The sequence below is a fragment of the Talpa europaea genome (assembly GCF_964194135.1).
Source record: "Talpa europaea genome assembly, chromosome: 4".
NCBI classification, from domain to species: domain Eukaryota; kingdom Metazoa; phylum Chordata; class Mammalia; order Eulipotyphla; family Talpidae; genus Talpa; species Talpa europaea.
This window is the reverse complement of record NC_140070.1, coordinates 73,494,952-73,514,463: the sequence shown is the minus strand read 5'-3', so window position 1 is coordinate 73,514,463 and position 19,512 is coordinate 73,494,952. Positions and strand designations below refer to the sequence as shown.

Here is a 19,512-nt window from a genome sequence, read left to right as displayed (position 1 = left end):
GACCTGCTGGTCCTTCAGAGCAGCTTTGCATGTCTCCTCTCAGTTACTCTACAAAAAGATTACAAAAAAAAAATTAGAAATAGTCTTCCTTTAAGTTATATTTTTATCCTCATCAGAATAACAAAAAGCAAAGCAAACGGATCATAAACATAATGTCATCAGTTTTTGTGAGTTTGGGAACTGAAGATATTTTACTTGCAAGAGATGACAGGAGAAAAAGAAGCATTGTACAATTTGGAGATTTATAATCCAAGCAGAGCAATTGTTATGCTTCTTATGAATCAAGTAATAGTTAAAAAAATCCAGTAGTCATGAATCAGAATAAATATTAGATACATCTTAATAGTAATCAGACTGTTTATAGACAACAATGATGTCTATCAATTAAGGATGTTAACAGTTTAGAAAGTACTTTTACTTTTCATTATCTCATGGCATTCCCCCCAACCTATGATATGAGCATAATAGTGATGCTATTAAGATTACAGAGACTGGGCCTCTCCGGTGGCGCAGCGGTTGAGTGCCGGGTTGCAAAGCTGCCCAAAGCCTCTGTAGCACTGGTTCCATCCCCGGCTGCTCCCTGGCCACCAGAGGAGGGTCCCACATGGTGCACAGACCTCTCCTGCTGCCTGCTGCTCCCCTCAGCAGTGTACTTCGGTCCTTCTGCCTGCTCTGCTCCCCACTTCTCTCACCCACCCGCGCTTCTGACTGTACCCAGTGCTTGTACAAATAAATAAATAAATCTTAAAAAAAAAAACAAAAAAAAATAAGATTACAGAGACTAGGGAAGTAGATAACTTTCTCTTCTCAAGTAACCAGTAAATGGCCGAGAAGATTAGAAACCAGGCCTGGTCTCTCAGTAGTTTTTTTCTTTTCTTTTTTTTTTTTTTTAAGATTTTATTTATTTATTCGTTTATTTATTTATTTATTTATTTATTTATTTATTTATTTATTTATTTATTTATTTATTTATTTATACAAGCACTGGGTACAGTCAGAAGCGCGGGAGAGTGAGAGAATTCACCAGAGCCAGAGTGGGGAGCAGAGCAGGCAGAAGGGCTGAAGTACACTGCTGAGGGGAGCAGCGGGTGGCAGGAGAAGTCTGCGAGCCATGTGGGACCCTCCTCCGGTGGCAGGGGAGCCGCTGGGCATCAAACTGGCGCTGCAGAGGCGGTGGGCAGCTTCGCCACCCAGCGCAACCGCTGCGCCACCGGGGAGGCCCTCTCAGTAGTTTTTTAAACTGAATTCTGAGAAGCAACTGAAATAGTCAAAAAATGTAATTTTGAAGTTGGATACAGAAATTGATAACTTTCCTCATGAAATTAATACAAGAATTTTAATGTTTTCCACTGTGACACAACATGGCAGTCTATCTTTGTCTGTTATCTATTATTTCATACCTTGAAAACAGATGTTTTACTAGTTACCAATGCCATTTCTCTATTTAAAAAGAGAAAATTCTTTATGTGTTAAATAAAATCAAAGATCAACTTAGCAAGTTTGACTCCCTAATTTGAAAAACACATAAATGGAAAGCAACAGGGGGTAAGAACTTCTTGAAGAGGCTGTTTAAAACTACCAAAGGACCAATAGGCTTCCCTTTCTTTATTGGATTCAGTGAATAAGGCAAAAAGAAAAAAAAATACAAAGTGGGCTACATTTAATTAACATGTAATTATCAAGATTAACTGCCTACATTTATATAGTTTTTGTGTAGTAGAAATTATACTTTAAATGGAAATGTTTATCTAATTGACTCCTGTAAATAGCTTTGGTCTGTTAACATCAAACTTGCTGAAAATCACAATCGATTTTTCTCATGTAACAAAGCAAATCTTCTACCATTCTGTAATTCGTTTATTGTTACAATTGGGTTAAGAACATGCTACCCCAAATATGGCACCTCAGCATACTGAATATGGTAAGCTGAATAAGTTTGAGAAAATGGTGCCATCTTTCCCCGAACAGATTATAAAACTGCCACATCAGAGATCCCCTCTCTGTACTGGAAGAAAGAATCCTGATCACCAGAGATGGAGTTTGGAACCAAGAAATCTATACAAATAAACCTATTGAATCTTTTAAACTACAAGTAAACCTTTTAAACTATTATTGTCCTTGTTGTGTCATCATTATTTACTACTCTTAGCCCAAATCCTCCTTCTTATCAAATCGCCACAAATTTACTGGTTTTGTCTAAAGGTGGAAGAGTTTCCCTTGATCTGATCATTTCTTTGGGTCTTTATTCTCCTGCAAATGTTTCCATGTATATGCAAAAAATTCAATAATATGTATGCTTTGTGTTCCCCATTAATTTATCATTTTCAGCTTATTTTTCAGGCCTAGTCAGGAATCCTAAAGGGTTGAGGATGACTTACTCTTCCCTGACATTAACACCATGCTCTTTTTGAATCGCCATAGCGTCTTTCAATGTCCTGAAGCACTTACATAATTCACCTGTAAACTGTCCTTGACTATTGGAGCCCATGTATCCTATGTCAAGAAGGTCGCTGGCATTGCGCTGGTGGTTGCCCCTCAATGCCTCTGCTTTCCTAGGTCCAGTGGATCCTTTTGAAGAAGCTGTTCCTGATGAGCTGTGACCGCCTGGGGAAGGGAAACTGGGCTTGCTATAGGGCACCAAGTTCTCCTCTGAAGAAAGAAACACAAAGGGCTAAGTAGAAAAGTGACATGGTGGCAAAACCAACCTAACCTAAAATGCAAAGCTCAACATGGGCTAATTTACCATTTCACTCTTCAGTAAAATTAAAAATATGAAGTTTAATAAGGCCCATACATTAAAAAAAATTCCATGTGCAAGCAACATTTCCTACAATAAGAACCGAAGCAGGACTGAATTAAAAGATCTGGGGATAAGTACACAAAGTTGTATATCATTTGAAAAAATTAAATTCATTATGAAAGAGCTGCATATAATGAACCATATTGTTTAGCAAGAGTATTTCTGAGAATAATTTCTGGATTTCAATGAGGCTCCAATTTAATTTTTTCATCAAGATTGAAGAAACATGGTTGCTATTTTAGTTTAAATTATGGCAACATTTTCTGAATCAATTTTGGTAAAGAACTATTAGTTAATAAATTTCTTAAATTTCTGTTATTTCTCAGGAAAAAATACATTATTTGAAAGGCTAAGCATTTCCTTTCTTTAAAGAGAAAGTTGTTTATTTTAACAAATTATGTCAGCATCTTCTTATGTGCCACATCGATACATATAACTCATGATGTACATTGCTAATACTTCACACTCTGAAATATTTTTTTCTTCCTTCCTCAGTACCTTTCCCTCTTTATCTCCTTCATCTCTCTGTCTGTTTCTGTCTCTTTCTCCCTGTCTCTCTCCTTCTTTCTTTTTGTCCGCTTTTGTTTTTTCTTTAGTTTCTCAGTGTGGGGTATTGTTACTGAGATCAGATGATTAAAACAAATACTGACTGAATATAACATTTCCCTCTCAGGTAATCTGTGATGACAGGGATCACATGATTTTTCTCAGTTTGAATCAAATAAACTTCCTGTTTCGTTAAAACTAAATTGTCACCTTTGGACCATTCCATAATTATGTTTCCGAAAGCCTTGGGAAGCACATTGTGACAAAATATAATTATTGAAAATATAAGAGTAGAGGACGAGAAAAGATTGAGTCTAAATGAATATACGACTGGGTAAGGAACCTTTCAAACAGAGTGTGTGTGTGTGTGTGTGTGTGTGTGTGTGTGTGAATATGTGTTTTCAATGAATCCTGACATGAAGAGATGTACCAAAAATGTATTTGTATAATAGGGTTAGTGCCCCCTATCACCCGCCCCCCCAAAAAAAAATCCAACCACAAACCATGAAATTTATTTTGTAACATTTCCAGGAAGTTTGATTTATAAACAAGAACATTTCCCATTGAAGTGTTAACAGTCAACTAAATGTAATCATTTGGAGAAAGTGCAAGCCCAGTTAAATCTTTTCTAACATGAGGCTTCTGTGGCTGGGCATTGATTTGCAACTTTATTTCAATTAATTCACCTGTTTGGACTGAAGTGAGTTCTCCATGCAAAATAACTTGTCACTTCAGTCAAAAAGGAAGGCTGGTTGAAGGAAGAGGTTAAACGGACACTACAGATGAAATTTACTGGTGTTAAACATACTCAATATAAACTCTAAAAGGCAAATAATCAAGCTGTCTCCTGTTCACTACAGATGAAGTTCCAAGGTCTGTTGGGCTCAAAGAGTCTATTCACTGGAATCAGTCTTAAGGGACCTGCTGGCGAGCTGTGTTGAGGAATTCCAGCTTCAACTAGTGACTCAAGGCAAAAGTGTTTCAGATGCCCTCAAACAACTGCCATTTCTAAAATACCCCCGAGGGAAAAAATACGGTAAAATTCCACCCTTTCTTGGAACAGTGCAGAACACACCTGGTCCGACACCTTGTTTGTGGAGGGCTTTCCGTCTATCTTCTTGGCGTTCTGTGGAGTTTATCCATTCTTGGGTTTGTCGCTGCCACTCTAGGGATGTTCTAGCTGGACAATCCAATGAGCTCTTTGTGTCTTCTAAGTTGGATGCTTGTTGTCTCTCCAGAGAGCTTCCTTTTCTCTCTGTTGAGTTTTCCGCGTTATCAGCATTGTGGCTTGGGCCTATTTGCTGCCTTAAACCCTGACCTGGAGGGGGGTCTGGTGGTGGTGGAAGATCTAAAAATTTTGAATAATATTTAGAATGGACTACAATTTAATGAAAAGTACAGGTTTTAGTTCAAGATGAAAAAAAAAAAACCCTTGCCCTCCTAAAGCTATCACCCATGCAAAAAATAAATTTTGAGGGGGAGGGGGAGGTCAGCTATCTCCAAAATGCATATTATTGATTTATTTGTTATCTTTTGGTTACAATGTCTTAAAATTAAAGTCAATCAGTTTATTCAACTGTTATATGTGGAAGTGTTCCAATTGCACGTTGAGGTTAGTGTTCAGGGTTTAAAGGGCAATGTACGGTTTCTTCACATTTAATCAACTGTCCACCCCCACATCCCCAAAGTAGAAAAACCATGACACAAAATGACTAGAAATGCTAGCAGCTGTGTTAATAAAAGGCCCCGGGAAGAATAAGAGCTCTCCTGCCAATCTCGACAGGAAACGTTGCCCTCGGGAAATTAAGAACTATATGCCGTATCATATGCAACATATGACTTCCTTTACCCATGTATGTGGCACATTTAGCAATAGTCAAAGGGTTAAGCTAACATTTATTAAATGCAATTAACATTCTGCCTGACAACCAATTCTGGTTTTTCGTTTCATGAGTTAGCTAATGAGTTACAACTAATATATTATAATCTTGCAATGTATTAATTTTAATAACTAATAACCAGTGTTCAGAGAACAGATAGAATATGCTTCCTGGTCGGGAGTAGACAGTGCATTGTGAAAACATGAGAAGCAGTGGGACAGATTATTTTTTCAGAAAAGTTCTTTAATATTACATGTGAAAAAATTAAAAGTTGAAATACTCAGCAAAGTTTTCATTTCCATTTATTTGTTTTTCAGATCATGATATCTTTTTAAAAAGTCTTTAATTATGAAATTATAGTCCCTTTCTTTTGTATTTCCTTAAGTATTATTGTATTTCTATTATATGATTTATACAATTATGATCATAATGAAATTACTTTGTTGAAGATTTCAAAATTGACTTTCTTTTGCATTATTTTCTTTTAATTATTCTCACATATACTATTGCAGATGTTTTTGTTCATCCTTGGAGTATCAGTAATTATTTGTTTGAATGACCTAATAATACATGTAATATAGGGTTTATTTATTTCATTAATAGAGAACATTTATTTCAGTAATAGAGGACATTATATATAATATAGGTAACTTCTTTCTATGCCATATTTTATAAATGAGCTCTTGTTTCCAATAACATTGTCTGTGAAATTTAAAAGGGAAAGTGTGTATTTCTTGTCCCAAATGTAGCTTCCTTAAAAAAAGCTAAGCTGTTTCTTCTAAAGACTTTCTTAACAAGCTTCATAATTTCTTTCTTTTCTGAGCAAGATGATATTGTCCTCTGTTGAATTAATAATGATAGCCTCTTCAGCACGTCCCCTGGGAGTCCCTGCTTGGAATAGCATTCCCAATTCTTATCTATGTCCTCTTGTTATATTATGAATTACTAATTATTGAAAGGATTGAGGTTTCTGTCTGGGAGAATAAAGTTTCATTTGGGATATTTCTTCCAAAATGAAAGCTAATCCAATATTGAAATATGTGTTTGTTGAGTAAACCAGCAATGAGCTTGGCATTTCCTTTGTATTCAATACTGACTTTCTTCAGTATGTATTATTATAAATGCAAATTAATTATTTCATTTGAGTTATTGGTCTTGGACTGACACTGGGGAGGAAATCATGATATTTACTTGCAATATAACATATCTTGTCATGGATTTTTATTCTCCATCAGAGCATCTTAATTTTTTAAATGGGTAAAATGGCATTAGCGTATGCCAGCTAAAATTCTGATTACTCTTTAATTTAACTTGAAATCATATGGCTGCACATTAAGTAATATCTTTGGAGTGTATATATTTGAAGAAGAAAGACATTGCATGTGCATTGAAATAAACAAATGGGAGGAAAGATGGAATTAAGAATGGCTGTGGAAAAAATAAAAGTATGTAATCAAATATATTTACTTAAATTAAATTTATTATCCATTTCTATGTTGAGTCATTTCAACTAAATCAATTCACTAAAGAGTCTCATACTGGCCTACTGAGGATTTGCTTTTGTCAGGCACACAACAGTACAAATATGCGTGTTTGTGTATGTGTGTGTGTATGTGTGTATATAAATATATATATATATGTTGTGTGTGTGTATATATACATATATATATGCCATCATTCGCTCTTTTTTTTTTCCCAATTGAGTCAAAGAAGCAGTAAGGAAATTAAACAGCTTCAGTCTAGATCTCCCCTCCCATGAATTCAGACTCATAAGCAAATTCTCACTGGATAATATAACTTCCTTGTTTAGAAAGCATCTCAAATTTTACATATCAAATCTGAGTTTTAGATCTTTTTCTATAAAATATGCTTTCTCTGTAGTGTTTCTCACCATAATTAACAGCAATTCCATTCTACAAGTTGCTTAAAACTGGAGACATTTTTGATTTATCTGTATTACAGCCAATATTAATCTCCTTAAAAAATCCTCTGAGTTCTGTTTCCATATTGTGGTCAACCTTTCATGTCATGTCCACTGATTTACATTAGTGTGATGACTAGCATCTATTCCCTATGTGGGGATCGCCTATGTGGTTTCTATCCTTCCATGTGGAAATATTCAGTCTATCTTAATAGGTACAATGACTTCTTATCAGCAAAACAAAAGTAAGGGCATATCTTACTTATACAGCCTTACATATGTACACACACATGTGAGCATGCACACATACGTGTGTGCACACCAGGTGAGCATACACTCACTTCCAGTGGTTTCCCATGCAAAATAAGTGTCAATGTCCTTATTACAGTAGCTTGAGTGTTCTACAAACATGACCTTGTTTACTTGTTTGACTTCATATTCTATGCTGTCGCTCTCTCTGATTCATACAGTTCTTTTTCATCAACTAAGCCTCAGCATTCTACTTGCTATTCTGATTTCCTAGAATGATTTATCCTCAGATATCAGCATTGCTCTTTCCCTTACTTTCTTCTAGTCTTTTCTCAAATGTCACTTTCTAGTGAAGCCTTCCATGAGCACTCTTACTTTAGAAATAAAGGCCCATGAGGGCCTCCCTGGTGGCGCAAGGGGTTAAACACCACACTATGAAGCTATCCACAGCCTCTGCAGCATGACTTCGATCCCCAGCCAGGGAGCAGCCCACATGGTGAGGCAGACCTCTCTTGCCTTGCCCGCTGCTCCCCTCAGCAGTGTATTTCAGTCAGTCTGCCTGCTCTGTTCCACTCTGTCTCTGGTGAATCCTCTCACATCCCACATCTCCAATCTGTACCACAGCTCTTTATGCATAAATAAATAAATCTTAAAAAAAAAGAAATAAAGGCCCATGATCTTTATACTTCTCGACTTCCTTTCTTGTGTCTCTTGCTCATGTCATGCCATACCATTGTGCATAATTATATTTTCACTCATGCATTTATGTTGGTCTTAAGCTCTTTCCCTACTAGAATATGAGCTCCAGGGGAGAGCAGGGAACTTTGCTTGGTTCCATTGCTTATCACTAAATAACTGTTTAATAAATATTTAAAGTAACAGATTAAGAATTAAATTTGCTCCATGATCAAAGTTAGCTCATGGCAGAGCTGGGAAAAAGTCTCTTCTCTGAGTTTATTAGGAATGAGGGAAGGGAATCTAGAAAGAGGGACCTAGGGAGAAAACTTTTAGGATAGAGAATTATTGTCTCTGCCTTATTTGTTCAGCATTGGTCATTTTGTTCAGCATTGGTCAATATCCGCTTCAATGGGATAGAAGATTTTGATGGAACAATGCTTGCTTAGGAGAGATTTCATCCAAGGAGAACCATATTTCTTAACTCGTGTGTAGTTTTTTATACACTTTGTGACAGAGACTGACATTTCCCACAATTCTCAATTCCTGTTATTGGGCACAAAGAAAGATAAGTTCTTACTCCAACATTTGATGTCATGTGACAGAGAAGTAAGAAAAGTGATATGTCTCAGTTGCACATAGAAACTCCCAACTTATCACCCATCTTCTGTGTTGGCCTCACTCAGAAATCATCAAGGCCCTATCTTGAATATAGCGATGCCCCAGTGTCACAGGATAGATCCTTGCATTATTGTTCAGTGGAGTGCCACCTAACCTGCATAAGTCATTGTGATTATGAGAAACAAACTCTCACTGCGGTAAGCCATGGAGGGATGGAAGGGGTATGGCCTAACAGCTAGCAATAATTATCCTGATTAATGTACTCACAAAATACTATTGTAATATCTATAATGACAAAGTTTTGGTGTAAACTGTTTATACGCTGGGAGGAGCTACTGAATAGCAATGTCCTCCCCACAAAACACTTTGATTTTACTTACAATATCATAAAATTAATACCAATGTGTGGATTCATACCATATAAATGCTATGGCATGTACATTTGCTGTGACATGATCTCTTTAAGGATAATCTTTACAGCACCATCTAAAATAAATATTCTTATCTCATAATTAAAATGTCTTTGGGGCCTCCTTGGTGGCTCACGGGGTTAAGAAACAACCTATAAAGCAATCCGCAGCCACTGCAGCATGAGTTTGAGCCCCAGCCGGTCAGGGAGCTACCTACATGGTGCAGCAGACCTCTCCTGACTTGTCCGCTGCTCCCCTCAGCAGTGTATTTCAATCTTCCTGTTCTGTTCCCTACTGTGTCTGGTGAATCCTCTCATTGCCCGCACCCCTAGCCTGTACCTCAGCTCTTGTATACATAAATAAATAAATCTTTAAAAAAAATAAATACAATGTCTTTGAACCAAACACTGAGGAAGATATGTGAGCTAAATTTGATTTGCAACATCATTACTTCCAAAGTGTATCTATTAATAACACATAATCCATAAACCCTGTTTAGAATGTTGGTAAACTTGAAAAGTTTTGAACCTATTTGTTTTATAGAAAGATAAGCAATATATTGATCATTCTTTAAGCTAGGAGGAGTCATTCTGAAAAAGCTTACAAAAATGTTCTAGGAAGAAAGACAAAAATCTCTATTGGTGACTTACATTTTTTATCTTCTACATATTGTGGTTATGATCTTCAAGATTTCAGAAAAGTCACAGAAAAAATATACCTGCATTTTTTTTTCTCTTTCCATGACATTCAGGGCAGGACAATTATACAAGATTATTAATTCTGAGATTATAACAACATATCATTGAGATATATAACAACATATTTAGTGGGAATAAGATAAACACTATAGACTGTTTTAAGTGCTCAAGTAATGTACAGAGTATCTGAGGCAGAATGGCAGTGACATTTTCGCTCACCACAGGTTATTCTTTTATTGAGAATCAAAAACTTGATGTTACCCTTACCCTCTAATTCCATAGAAAGTCTTCTGAATGAAAACAAAGTATAAAGGAAGGACAAGTAAATTTGAAGGCTTTCAAAACAAGTTATGTTTGGCCTTTAAAGTCTAAGCATGATATAATGACATAAGTATAAAGACACGGAAACCCATACCTCCCCTCCTCCAAACCAATAAAGAACAACTACTTACTTCTTTTGCAAAGAAGCCTCATTCTGTCTTCTAAATCTAAGAGACTGACATGAGTGCTCATGACTCAGTTACAGCTTCTCAAACCTGACTGCACAGTAGCTTCACCTATGGAGCTTTAAAAATACCTAACTATAACTGATTTTCACCCCAGAATGATCAAATCAGAATCTCTAGGAAACGTGTTAAGTGCTTCCTGGGAGAGTCTAATGTGAAGCTTGAGGAGGTACATCCTTTTGGTGTTAAGTTGAACTATCTCAGAGTAAAATTTGATTTGTGTGTTGTATGGAATAGTGTGGAGGAGGAAGAAATTAATTTTTGGCTCTGGCAAAATTATACTAAGTACTTTAAATATATTATTTTACCTACACTGTAGAATAAAATTTTAGGAAAAATATATTAATCCTACTTGTAAATATATGAGAGTTACATTGAGCGATAGGAAAAAGATCCTGTTCTGTAGAAACAAACATTATCTAAGAAGGAGATCCTCCAATAATACCGTGTTTCCTGAAACTAGCAGTGTTTAAGTCAAAGACTAGATGCTACATGTAAAATAATAAAAGTAGAAGTAGATTAGCAAATTATAACCCATAGGTCAAGTTCTGCTGCTCCCTCTTTTGGCTTTGTTGGCAATTAGTAAAGCTTTGTTGGCAATTAGTGACAACTATTCGCTTCTTTTTTCTATAGCTGCACTTGTGAACAATGGCAATGTTCAGGAGTTGTGGCTGGGATGCTAAGTTTTCCCAAAGCCCAACATATTTATTATCTTAACTTTTACAGAAAAGTTGATGCATCAATAGATGATCTGTAGCATTCTTTTAACCCTGAAATTCATAAAACTAAAAAATGGCTAAATGCAAATCACTGTCTTTTTCAAAAGTGACATACCATCTAAGACATCTTAACTTAATATCAGAAATAGTCCTATGAGTGCACATACCTCTTACGAGTTTTTTTTTTTCCTTAAAGGGGATTGTTCATGGAAAAGTAATGCAAAATGCCAGAATGGCAGAAAACCAGTGAAAGTTGCTTTGGCATTTATTTGTCGATATGCTAATACAGAAATAATTCCAAATTACTAAAATAACAGTAGGGTGTTTAATTTAAACAAGACCATATTGCCAGGTTTCTGCCTAGTTATATAATGAGGCAACAGCTAATCTACCATAGCTACTTTAATCTAAGTTAATGATTGCGCAGAACAATCTTTTCAGTGAGGAGACGAGAGAAGGAAGCAAACCTACCATCTGTCATGCCCTCCCTTCGATGAGGCAATGCTGGTTGCTGGTCCATTCGACCGCCCTTGTGTTTTTTAGTGGGCCTAGGCCTCTGACTTTGACTCATGGCTGCACTGGTATTACTGTCAGTAGAAAATGGGCTGGTTGGTCGTGGCCTTTGAGACGAGGTAAAAGCTTTGCCTAAAATAAAAAGAAAAGGAATGGTGTAAAGAAGTTATTATAACACACTGATTTTCTGTGTCCCCTATTTCTGTTCTCACTAAGACTAACCTCTCCACCTGTCTAGAAATGCCATCTGAAGACAGCCTATACTGGTAGAAAAAAATATGCCCTGCTGCATTTATTTTGTATCACTTTTAATAACCAACACACTGTCCACTGAAAAAATTCAAGTAAATGAAAATAAAACAAATCCACCAACCGGAAACTTTGTATTACTTGATTATATATTTACTTAACCTTGACAAATGTAGTGACATTTTCATAGATATATGCAAATTAATGCAGTTTTTACTTCTTAAAATTAAAGATGCTATTTCTGAAATGAATCAGATACTGTCTTATTTGTTTAATCATTTTTTACCTTTGGGATCTTACAAATTCTCTTGGATCACAGCAAAATGTCCTGCAGCAATAATATTTGAAATTTTACATGAAAGGTCTGCTCAGGTACATATATTAAGTTGCCCTTACCACCCATACACGTAAATGATGAATTCTGCCTCTTTTAGCTGAAACTCAGTAATATTAGCATATAAGGTAGATGGCAGGTTAAAATCACCTTGCACCAAAGTGCAAAAGGTGATTTCTGATGAATATTTTTATGTCTGAGCAGACTCCAAATTCTCACAGAAGTGAAATGTGCTATGTCCTTTTTTGGCTTAATGTACATATGCAGGGAAATTTATTCTAAGAAATGTTAGCTAATAAATTTTCAAGAACTAATGTTTATAATACCATGTTTATTATGGTAAAAGAGGGTTGGTTTATGTACATGTATTTATTATTTTGTGTATGTTTTCATTTCTTAAAACATTATTGTATGTAGTTACATTTTCTTAAGTCAATGTGACATGATATTGCTTAGTGCTTTATTAGCTATTAGCATACATGCAGGAAATGCACTTATGCCTTCTAATTTATTAGTCTCCTTGCACTTTCTCTCTGCTCTGCTTATAGTTATGCCACAAAAAGCACTCAGGTAACATAAAAGTTTCTGAATTACACCTTATAAAGCAAGAAAATTTAAATAACTGCTCTATTACAACATATTTTAGTTAGGATGCTATATGAAAAATAAACCTCTGCAATGCTTAGAAAATCTTTTTTAAATTTCATTAGAAAAATAATACCATTGATGGTATAATTTAAAGAAATTTTCCAAGACTCATTTTTATAACCTGAGAGTACAGTGAAGGGTCAAAATCATTTTTCTTTACTGTTTGAATGTTATTAAGATTTTAAAAATATATTTTTAGTTTCATCAGCTTATTTTGTAAGATAGTTAAATTTAATTAAGATCTTAGTACCCTCTTATTTAACACTGAAAAACTATGCAGTCATATAACAACATGCACCATGTAAAAGTTGTAAAAGTTGTATTACTTTAGTAAATATAATGTTTATAAATAACTGATCTATTATTAGCCTGAGTCCTACATTTTTTGGGACAAGCAAAGAGATATATGAAAAATTACATAATTTGACTTTTATATTTATTATTACTCTCACAAAATTAGATTACTTTAAAGAGCAATACACATGTAGTTATTATTTTATTCAAATTGCAAATGCAGTGGTTTTATCTTTAATTAGCATCCGTTAAAACAAATTATAAATTATTTAGTTAAAATCTTAACAGCCAAACAATTAATAGGACCATCAGCCACTTAAACTCTTAGACTGACAGCTTTAGACCCATTCACCCCATGCTGAGAAAGCCTTCCCAGAAAATGCATTTGTAGAAAAAAATGGGGCAAAGAGAAGTAATGGAGATAAAAGCTGAATGATTTTAATCACTGGGTACATTATTGATTGTGTGAGAATTTTGCAAAGTGTGAATTATTGAAAATTTAATGGCAATTTCAGTTGCTGCTTTGCTGTAATATAAAAGGAAGCATAATACAATTAATCAGCAGAGCTGCAAAGAGGCGAAAGAAGAATGGAAGGTGTGAGTAGGAATCTAATCTTGGATCTGCAAAAGTAGCATCAGAAGAGAGTTCTGGTAATTGAGCATCCAAACTGTGTTCATGCAAATTAAAGAAAGTCCTGCAGTCTGACTCACTGAGGAGAAAGAACAGGAGAAAAATAGCTCAGTGTCCAAGATTCTATCATGCAAAGAGTGTTGACTCAGAGTCTACCAACCTGTTCTTGTAAGGCTGGTTCCATCCAGCCTAAAACCAGCTTTATCTGCTGCTGCCACCAGTGCTTGTGCAAAGCTGCCGCTGGCAAAGATGGAGCCATCTGAGGAGCTACCTACACTAGATCTATGACTAGAAAAGTTACGATCCTCATCAGATGCAGAGCCCCATCCATTTACCATTGAACCTAAAAACAAATGTAGTTGTCTAGTGAGTTGTATACAATGGATAGCTTATCTGCTTGTACACACTATACTAATGAACAAGTAGTCTGCCTCAACTCCTCACTTTTCCTTGAAGTCAATCTGGTTTTATCAAGACTTATTTAGCCATTTGCAAGCATCATCTGTGTTCTAAACATTCCAAGTGTAGAAGAATGAAGCTCATTTAAAACCTGTATCTATTTGCACCACCTGAGCAACACATGTTCCACATAGTTCCATTCTTACACTGTTCAAATTATTACATGATCATTTTCCAAAGAGAATTGCTATCTGTGTTTTAGTCACAAAATGCAGAGAATGCTTTTATTGAAACAAATTGCAGTGCATTTAAAATAAACTTATCAAAAAATGTATTTTTCAAAAGTTCTATTAACGTCAATGCTCAGTATTCAAAACTTTCTTTGCTTTCTAATTATTTTTCAGAAATCCAGTTTTCGCCTTAATATTGATCTTTATTTTAGAAAATTAACCATTATAAAGAATATCACTGACATTAATATGGACTTTTCTGCAAAATGCTGCCTGGTCAGAGAGGAAAAGAATAACTTTTCATATAGAGAGTTGCAAAACATAAGATACTAAGAAATCATTTTCATCCTTAAGTTTTCAGTAAGTCATTTACAATTCTATTTTTTTCTTAAGCAAAGCACTTTGAGATGAGAACTTAACAAACTACCTAATATGATTAACCATAAATATTTATGTAACCACTAATTAATGACACAATAAAGTACCAAGGGTTGCATATCCTAAAAGCAAAAATTTAGGGAGGTTAAAATAGAATTTATGAAAGTGAATATAAGTATTCTAATTAAACGAAACACATATCCACAGTTTCTATAGATTATTTCAACTTTTCTCCAGTATTTCAGAGACAACAGGAATGTGCATGATGAGGTATTTGTACTTTTAGCCGACGTGCCAGGATACAACAACACGGGTTCATGCACTTTCAAGTCAGAGAAATCAGAAACCGAAGGGGTTAGAAGGGATCTGAGAAGTTAAAGGGATGTTAAGTGTAGCAGAGAAAGATAGAGTTTTGATTCTATTTGCCAAAAGCACAGAGATACACTTTTTACTTTCCAAACAAATTCCCTTGACACAGTCTACTGCAAGGGAGCCAAGATAACAACGGCCACGGAACTTCCTCCAAGAGAACCATTTCTGAGTTAATAATCACAAGTCAAGGACCGACAGCCCAAAATGAAAGGAGAAATGATGCAATCGGCTTTGCAGTGGAATGCTCCAGCAGATAAGAAAAAAGTCAAAGTGATCCAGTCAGTGATCACAAAAGGATATGAAACCCTACAGCTGAGAATAGTTTAAAACTCAGTGCCAGTGTCTTCCATGTACTGTTTTCCGTATTTCTAAATGTCTGCTAAATATGGGCAAATAGATCAGTATCGGCTATTGGAAACTCACTTTCTGAACACACATCTTTTCTTTATCTCTAATTTCATTCCCAAGCTACTCTTAAATGATTTCCTCTAGTCCCTTTTATCTTCCTCACTGCCATCTAAATGATTTTTTTCTGAAACATATATTATATAATTTTGTTCCTCATTGAAAACCTTCCTTACTTGCTGATGCCATATCCAATCATAGAGTGAGGTGTCTGAGAGCTTTCAACATTTATCCCCACTGACCATTATAGCCCAATTCCCCATTGTGCCCCATGGAGTCAGCTTCCCTGATCCACATTCATCACCTCTTATTCATTCAACAAACCTCTAGTTTGCTAAGAATTTTATTAATTACTGACAATCTTTGGGAGCGGTGAGTGAATTTTTACTTCTTTTTCAATCATTATTCATAAGTTAATTTACTTGATTTTATTTGATTTTCATAATAAAATCCATAATATATGGATCACTTTGTTAGTGAACAAATATTTATTTCAATTTAAGTAATAAAGAATTATAGCATTAGTCAGGTGTGCATTCTTTCAAATCATCATGTGTATACACAATATTAAGTTCACTGCTAAAAGTACAACTTGATCCTTCACCAAACAACTAACCCCTAATTTGGTTTTATGATCTAAAGTTGGTTTTATTAGTTCATCTGTTGTTCTGTTTCTCCACATAGTACATGTGAGTGAAATCATACAATATCTGTCTTTCAGCCAATTGTTAAAGACCAAATTAGCACCTCTTTATCACCTTCAATTCTATTCCAGAGTCAATCTCTCTACAACCTGTGCATTTCAAACCTCTGCACATGGTAGCATTTCATGTCTCTTCTTATACTACTGTCCACTGTATACATATATTTCCTCTTCTAGACAGTGGAATTCTAGAGATTAGGAACTATATTTTACTCATTTTCATTTTTCTTGTACAGAGACATTGATTTAAACATTATTTTTATTATTAATTCTTTTGTGATTCTGTTTGATGCACTATTTCCTAGCAATAACTTATTCTAGTTACAGAAAGAGTGTGCTCATAAAAACGCCTAGAAAGTTAATTTAATAAGGACTGTAATGCTAGCCAACTCTTGTTAATTTCTCAGACAATGGGGAAAACAGTAACATAATTATTTCAAGGGAGAAACTTAAAAAGTAATTAATATATGTCTTGGGTATATTTTGAGACTCTTGAATACTGGTATACTCCCCCACTCACCCATCTTAAATAGCTGGGTTGGTTTTTAGATTTTCATCTTTCTGTTCAAGTTGGATTGGTATGTGAATAATATCTGAGAATTTAGCATATTGACAAATTTAGCCTCTGAACCTGCAAAACTCAGGAAAAAAGTCATACACCAAAGTAGTGTCGTTAAACAAATGTCATCCTGTGAGATCTCTTAGCAAAGAGCTAGTTTGACTTTTTCAAAAATAGGGGGTTTTTAAAAAGTCAATCTTCCTGTAGGAGCAAATCATTCCTGTAACAATTTCCACACACAAATTTGCCAGTCCCTAAACAAATCAACTACTTCCGCCTATGTGTCTTTGCTTTTACTTCATCTCAGTCACAAATGCTTCCTGCCATTCAGGAAGCTTTCCTTGAGGCTATTTTGCCTTTCCAGGGAAGGGACAGTCACAGGAAAGACCTGGTGTCAAGTGGGCGTTGCCCAGTATAAAAAGAAGATCAGCTAGTCTTGCTATTCTCCATAAGGGCAAGGGAGCAAAGATAACATCAAGGTTGAAGAGATGAGTGCTTTAGAGATTTGGCCATGAGGGAAGAATAGAAACCTCATTGTCCTACAATGAGGGGGGAGGAGAAGGGTACGTGTCTCAGGTTGGTATAGTTGAGTTCACCTTCCCCTTCAAAATAGAGGGCATGGAACATAAACAGGTGAAGTATCTTTTCTCTCCTTCTTTCTCCTGTCTTAATCTTTGACACTCCCACCTGTCTACTTGAGTATAATATATGGAACAGATCCATTCCAAGCAACATTTTAAAAGATAGCTGGTAACACCCTATGAATTAAAAAGTACATACAATATACCATATTTCCTCCATGTTCTAAAATAGTCAAATTTATTTAACAGTTAAGGATTTTACCTATCTGTAGTTAGTGTTCTTCCTTTCATAAATATAAGCAAGAATAATTTTCTGAAGATTTCCATAAACTATTTTTTAAACAGACAATGATTGAAAGAAGAGAAAAACATTGATTCAAGAATTTAAAAGTAAGCAATTTTGTGATAATTGGCTTTTGTTCACAAATGTAAATATAAGCATGAAAATTAAGATAAATGCTAGGTAAAAACAGCTCAGTTAGAAATTCTTTGCAAATTACAAGCAATTCATACAAATCTGACATGTTACAGCTCCAAGCATAATCAATACATATTTAAACATTTAATGAAAAATGAATTTATGTCACATAGGCAAATTTATTTGTGTTTACATTTTCAATCTTTCCAGATTTCCCAGGTTTAAAATTGCTGAAAGACCGAAAAAAAAAAAAAATCTCCAATTTATTCAAGCAGCTAAGGAAGAACTGCATAGAGGACATTAAGTTGTTGCTCAAATGTTACTGAGCAGTAAAATACCATGATAAAGTGGCATCTTGCTGTGCCTCTATTACATCTTCAGCACTAAAATTAATTTATGATCAGTCATCAATTCATTTACATGTCGTTTTATGCTAAATCTTTCCTTGCTGATAAATGCTTATCCTTAGATCCATTAAGCTAAAGTCTGTGCTCTATAATATGACCCTGCTAATTGTTGCATTACCATTTTTATGAGATACAAAAACTTGTCATCCCATTTTTTAGCCAATATTTTAATCCAGGAACTCTTCCTTACAAAGTGCAATCTGTCTATCTATTCAGTAATATCTTAAGTTTCTTTCAACAAGTCAATCCAAATATTGACTTCTGCTTATATGGAGAAAACATGCCTAATCTTTAGAAATCCTTCTTTCACTCAAATATATTGAATATAAAACAATTCCACATATGTTCCTGACCGGTGGAAAGAAGGTATAATATCTATAGAAAGGAAAATTGGCAATTAAAAAATCCCTTCCTTCAGACATATAGAATCACATAACTTTTTCATTCACATAAAAATACATTATTCCCCTTTTATCTATTGCATTTTGATGTATTTAATTTCTTTTTAAATCAAAGTTGGTGAGAAAAAACAATTTAATTATTTTTAACATTTTCCCTGAAATTACCCTAATACTAAAGATATTGTCCTGGAGATCATATAGCAAATGTAAGGCTTTAGGCACACTTTTAAATGGCCAACTTTGTAAAAGCTGTGTGGTCCGTTAGATGGTGAGGCTGCCAGGTTTTATTGTTTGCAAAATGATCTGGTTTGGGAGTTCTAGTAAAAACCTCCAAAGACATAAAACACTGAACACAGAGAGCCACGATTTCCTTTTAGTTGTGGCATTTACGTGAGGGCCAGCAGTCAAGGAAGCCTATTCATTTCACTTTGTAGCACTCACTCTCAGTCTTTCTCTTCGTGATCACTGAGGCAGTTAGAATTTTGGCTCCAAGTTCAGGACATCCACTTCCTGCCCTCTCTCCTATTGCCTCTGTTTCTTTAGTCCTGTGGTGGAGTCATTAGATGCAGGAAACACTTACTCTGGACTCCCACCATGATCGTTTCAGAAAGACGTACTGAAAGCTACTCGCATCCAGTTACCCAAAAGGGGGGCTTTGGATGAAATATTGCAAGCATACTCCTGAAGACTGAAATAACCTCATATGTTAACATTCTAGCCCCAGAGTGTGATGTGCTATAATAAAAATATTTTGGTAGTTCATTATAACCAAATAGGCTTAAATTATGTGAATAACTTAAATATGTTATAAAAATGAGAGTTCGGGCCTCCCCTGGTGGTGCAGCGGTTGAGTGCTGGGTTGTGAGGCTGCCCGCAGCCCCTGCAGCGCCAGTTCAATCCCCAGCTACTGGCGAGAGCCCCACAAAAAAAAAAAAAAAAAAAAAGAGAGAGTCCCTATAATAGTG

The 19,512-nt window shown here is 35.3% G+C and overlaps 1 protein-coding gene across 1 annotated transcript in view; it reads right to left on the bottom strand.

The window, feature by feature from the left end:
• Positions 1-2,374: 2,374 nt before the first annotated feature.
• Positions 2,375-19,512, bottom strand: part of ROBO2 (roundabout guidance receptor 2) — a gene marked incomplete at both ends in the record, with an annotated part of 564,315 nt that continues 547,177 nt past the window's right edge. The window contains 4 exons of the mRNA XM_084232633.1: positions 2,375-2,649; positions 4,422-4,694; positions 11,497-11,670; positions 13,855-14,037. Coding sequence (XP_084088759.1) covers positions 2,375-2,649; positions 4,422-4,694; positions 11,497-11,670; positions 13,855-14,037 — 905 coding nt within the window. The remainder of the gene's footprint in view (positions 2,650-4,421; positions 4,695-11,496; positions 11,671-13,854; positions 14,038-19,512) is intronic.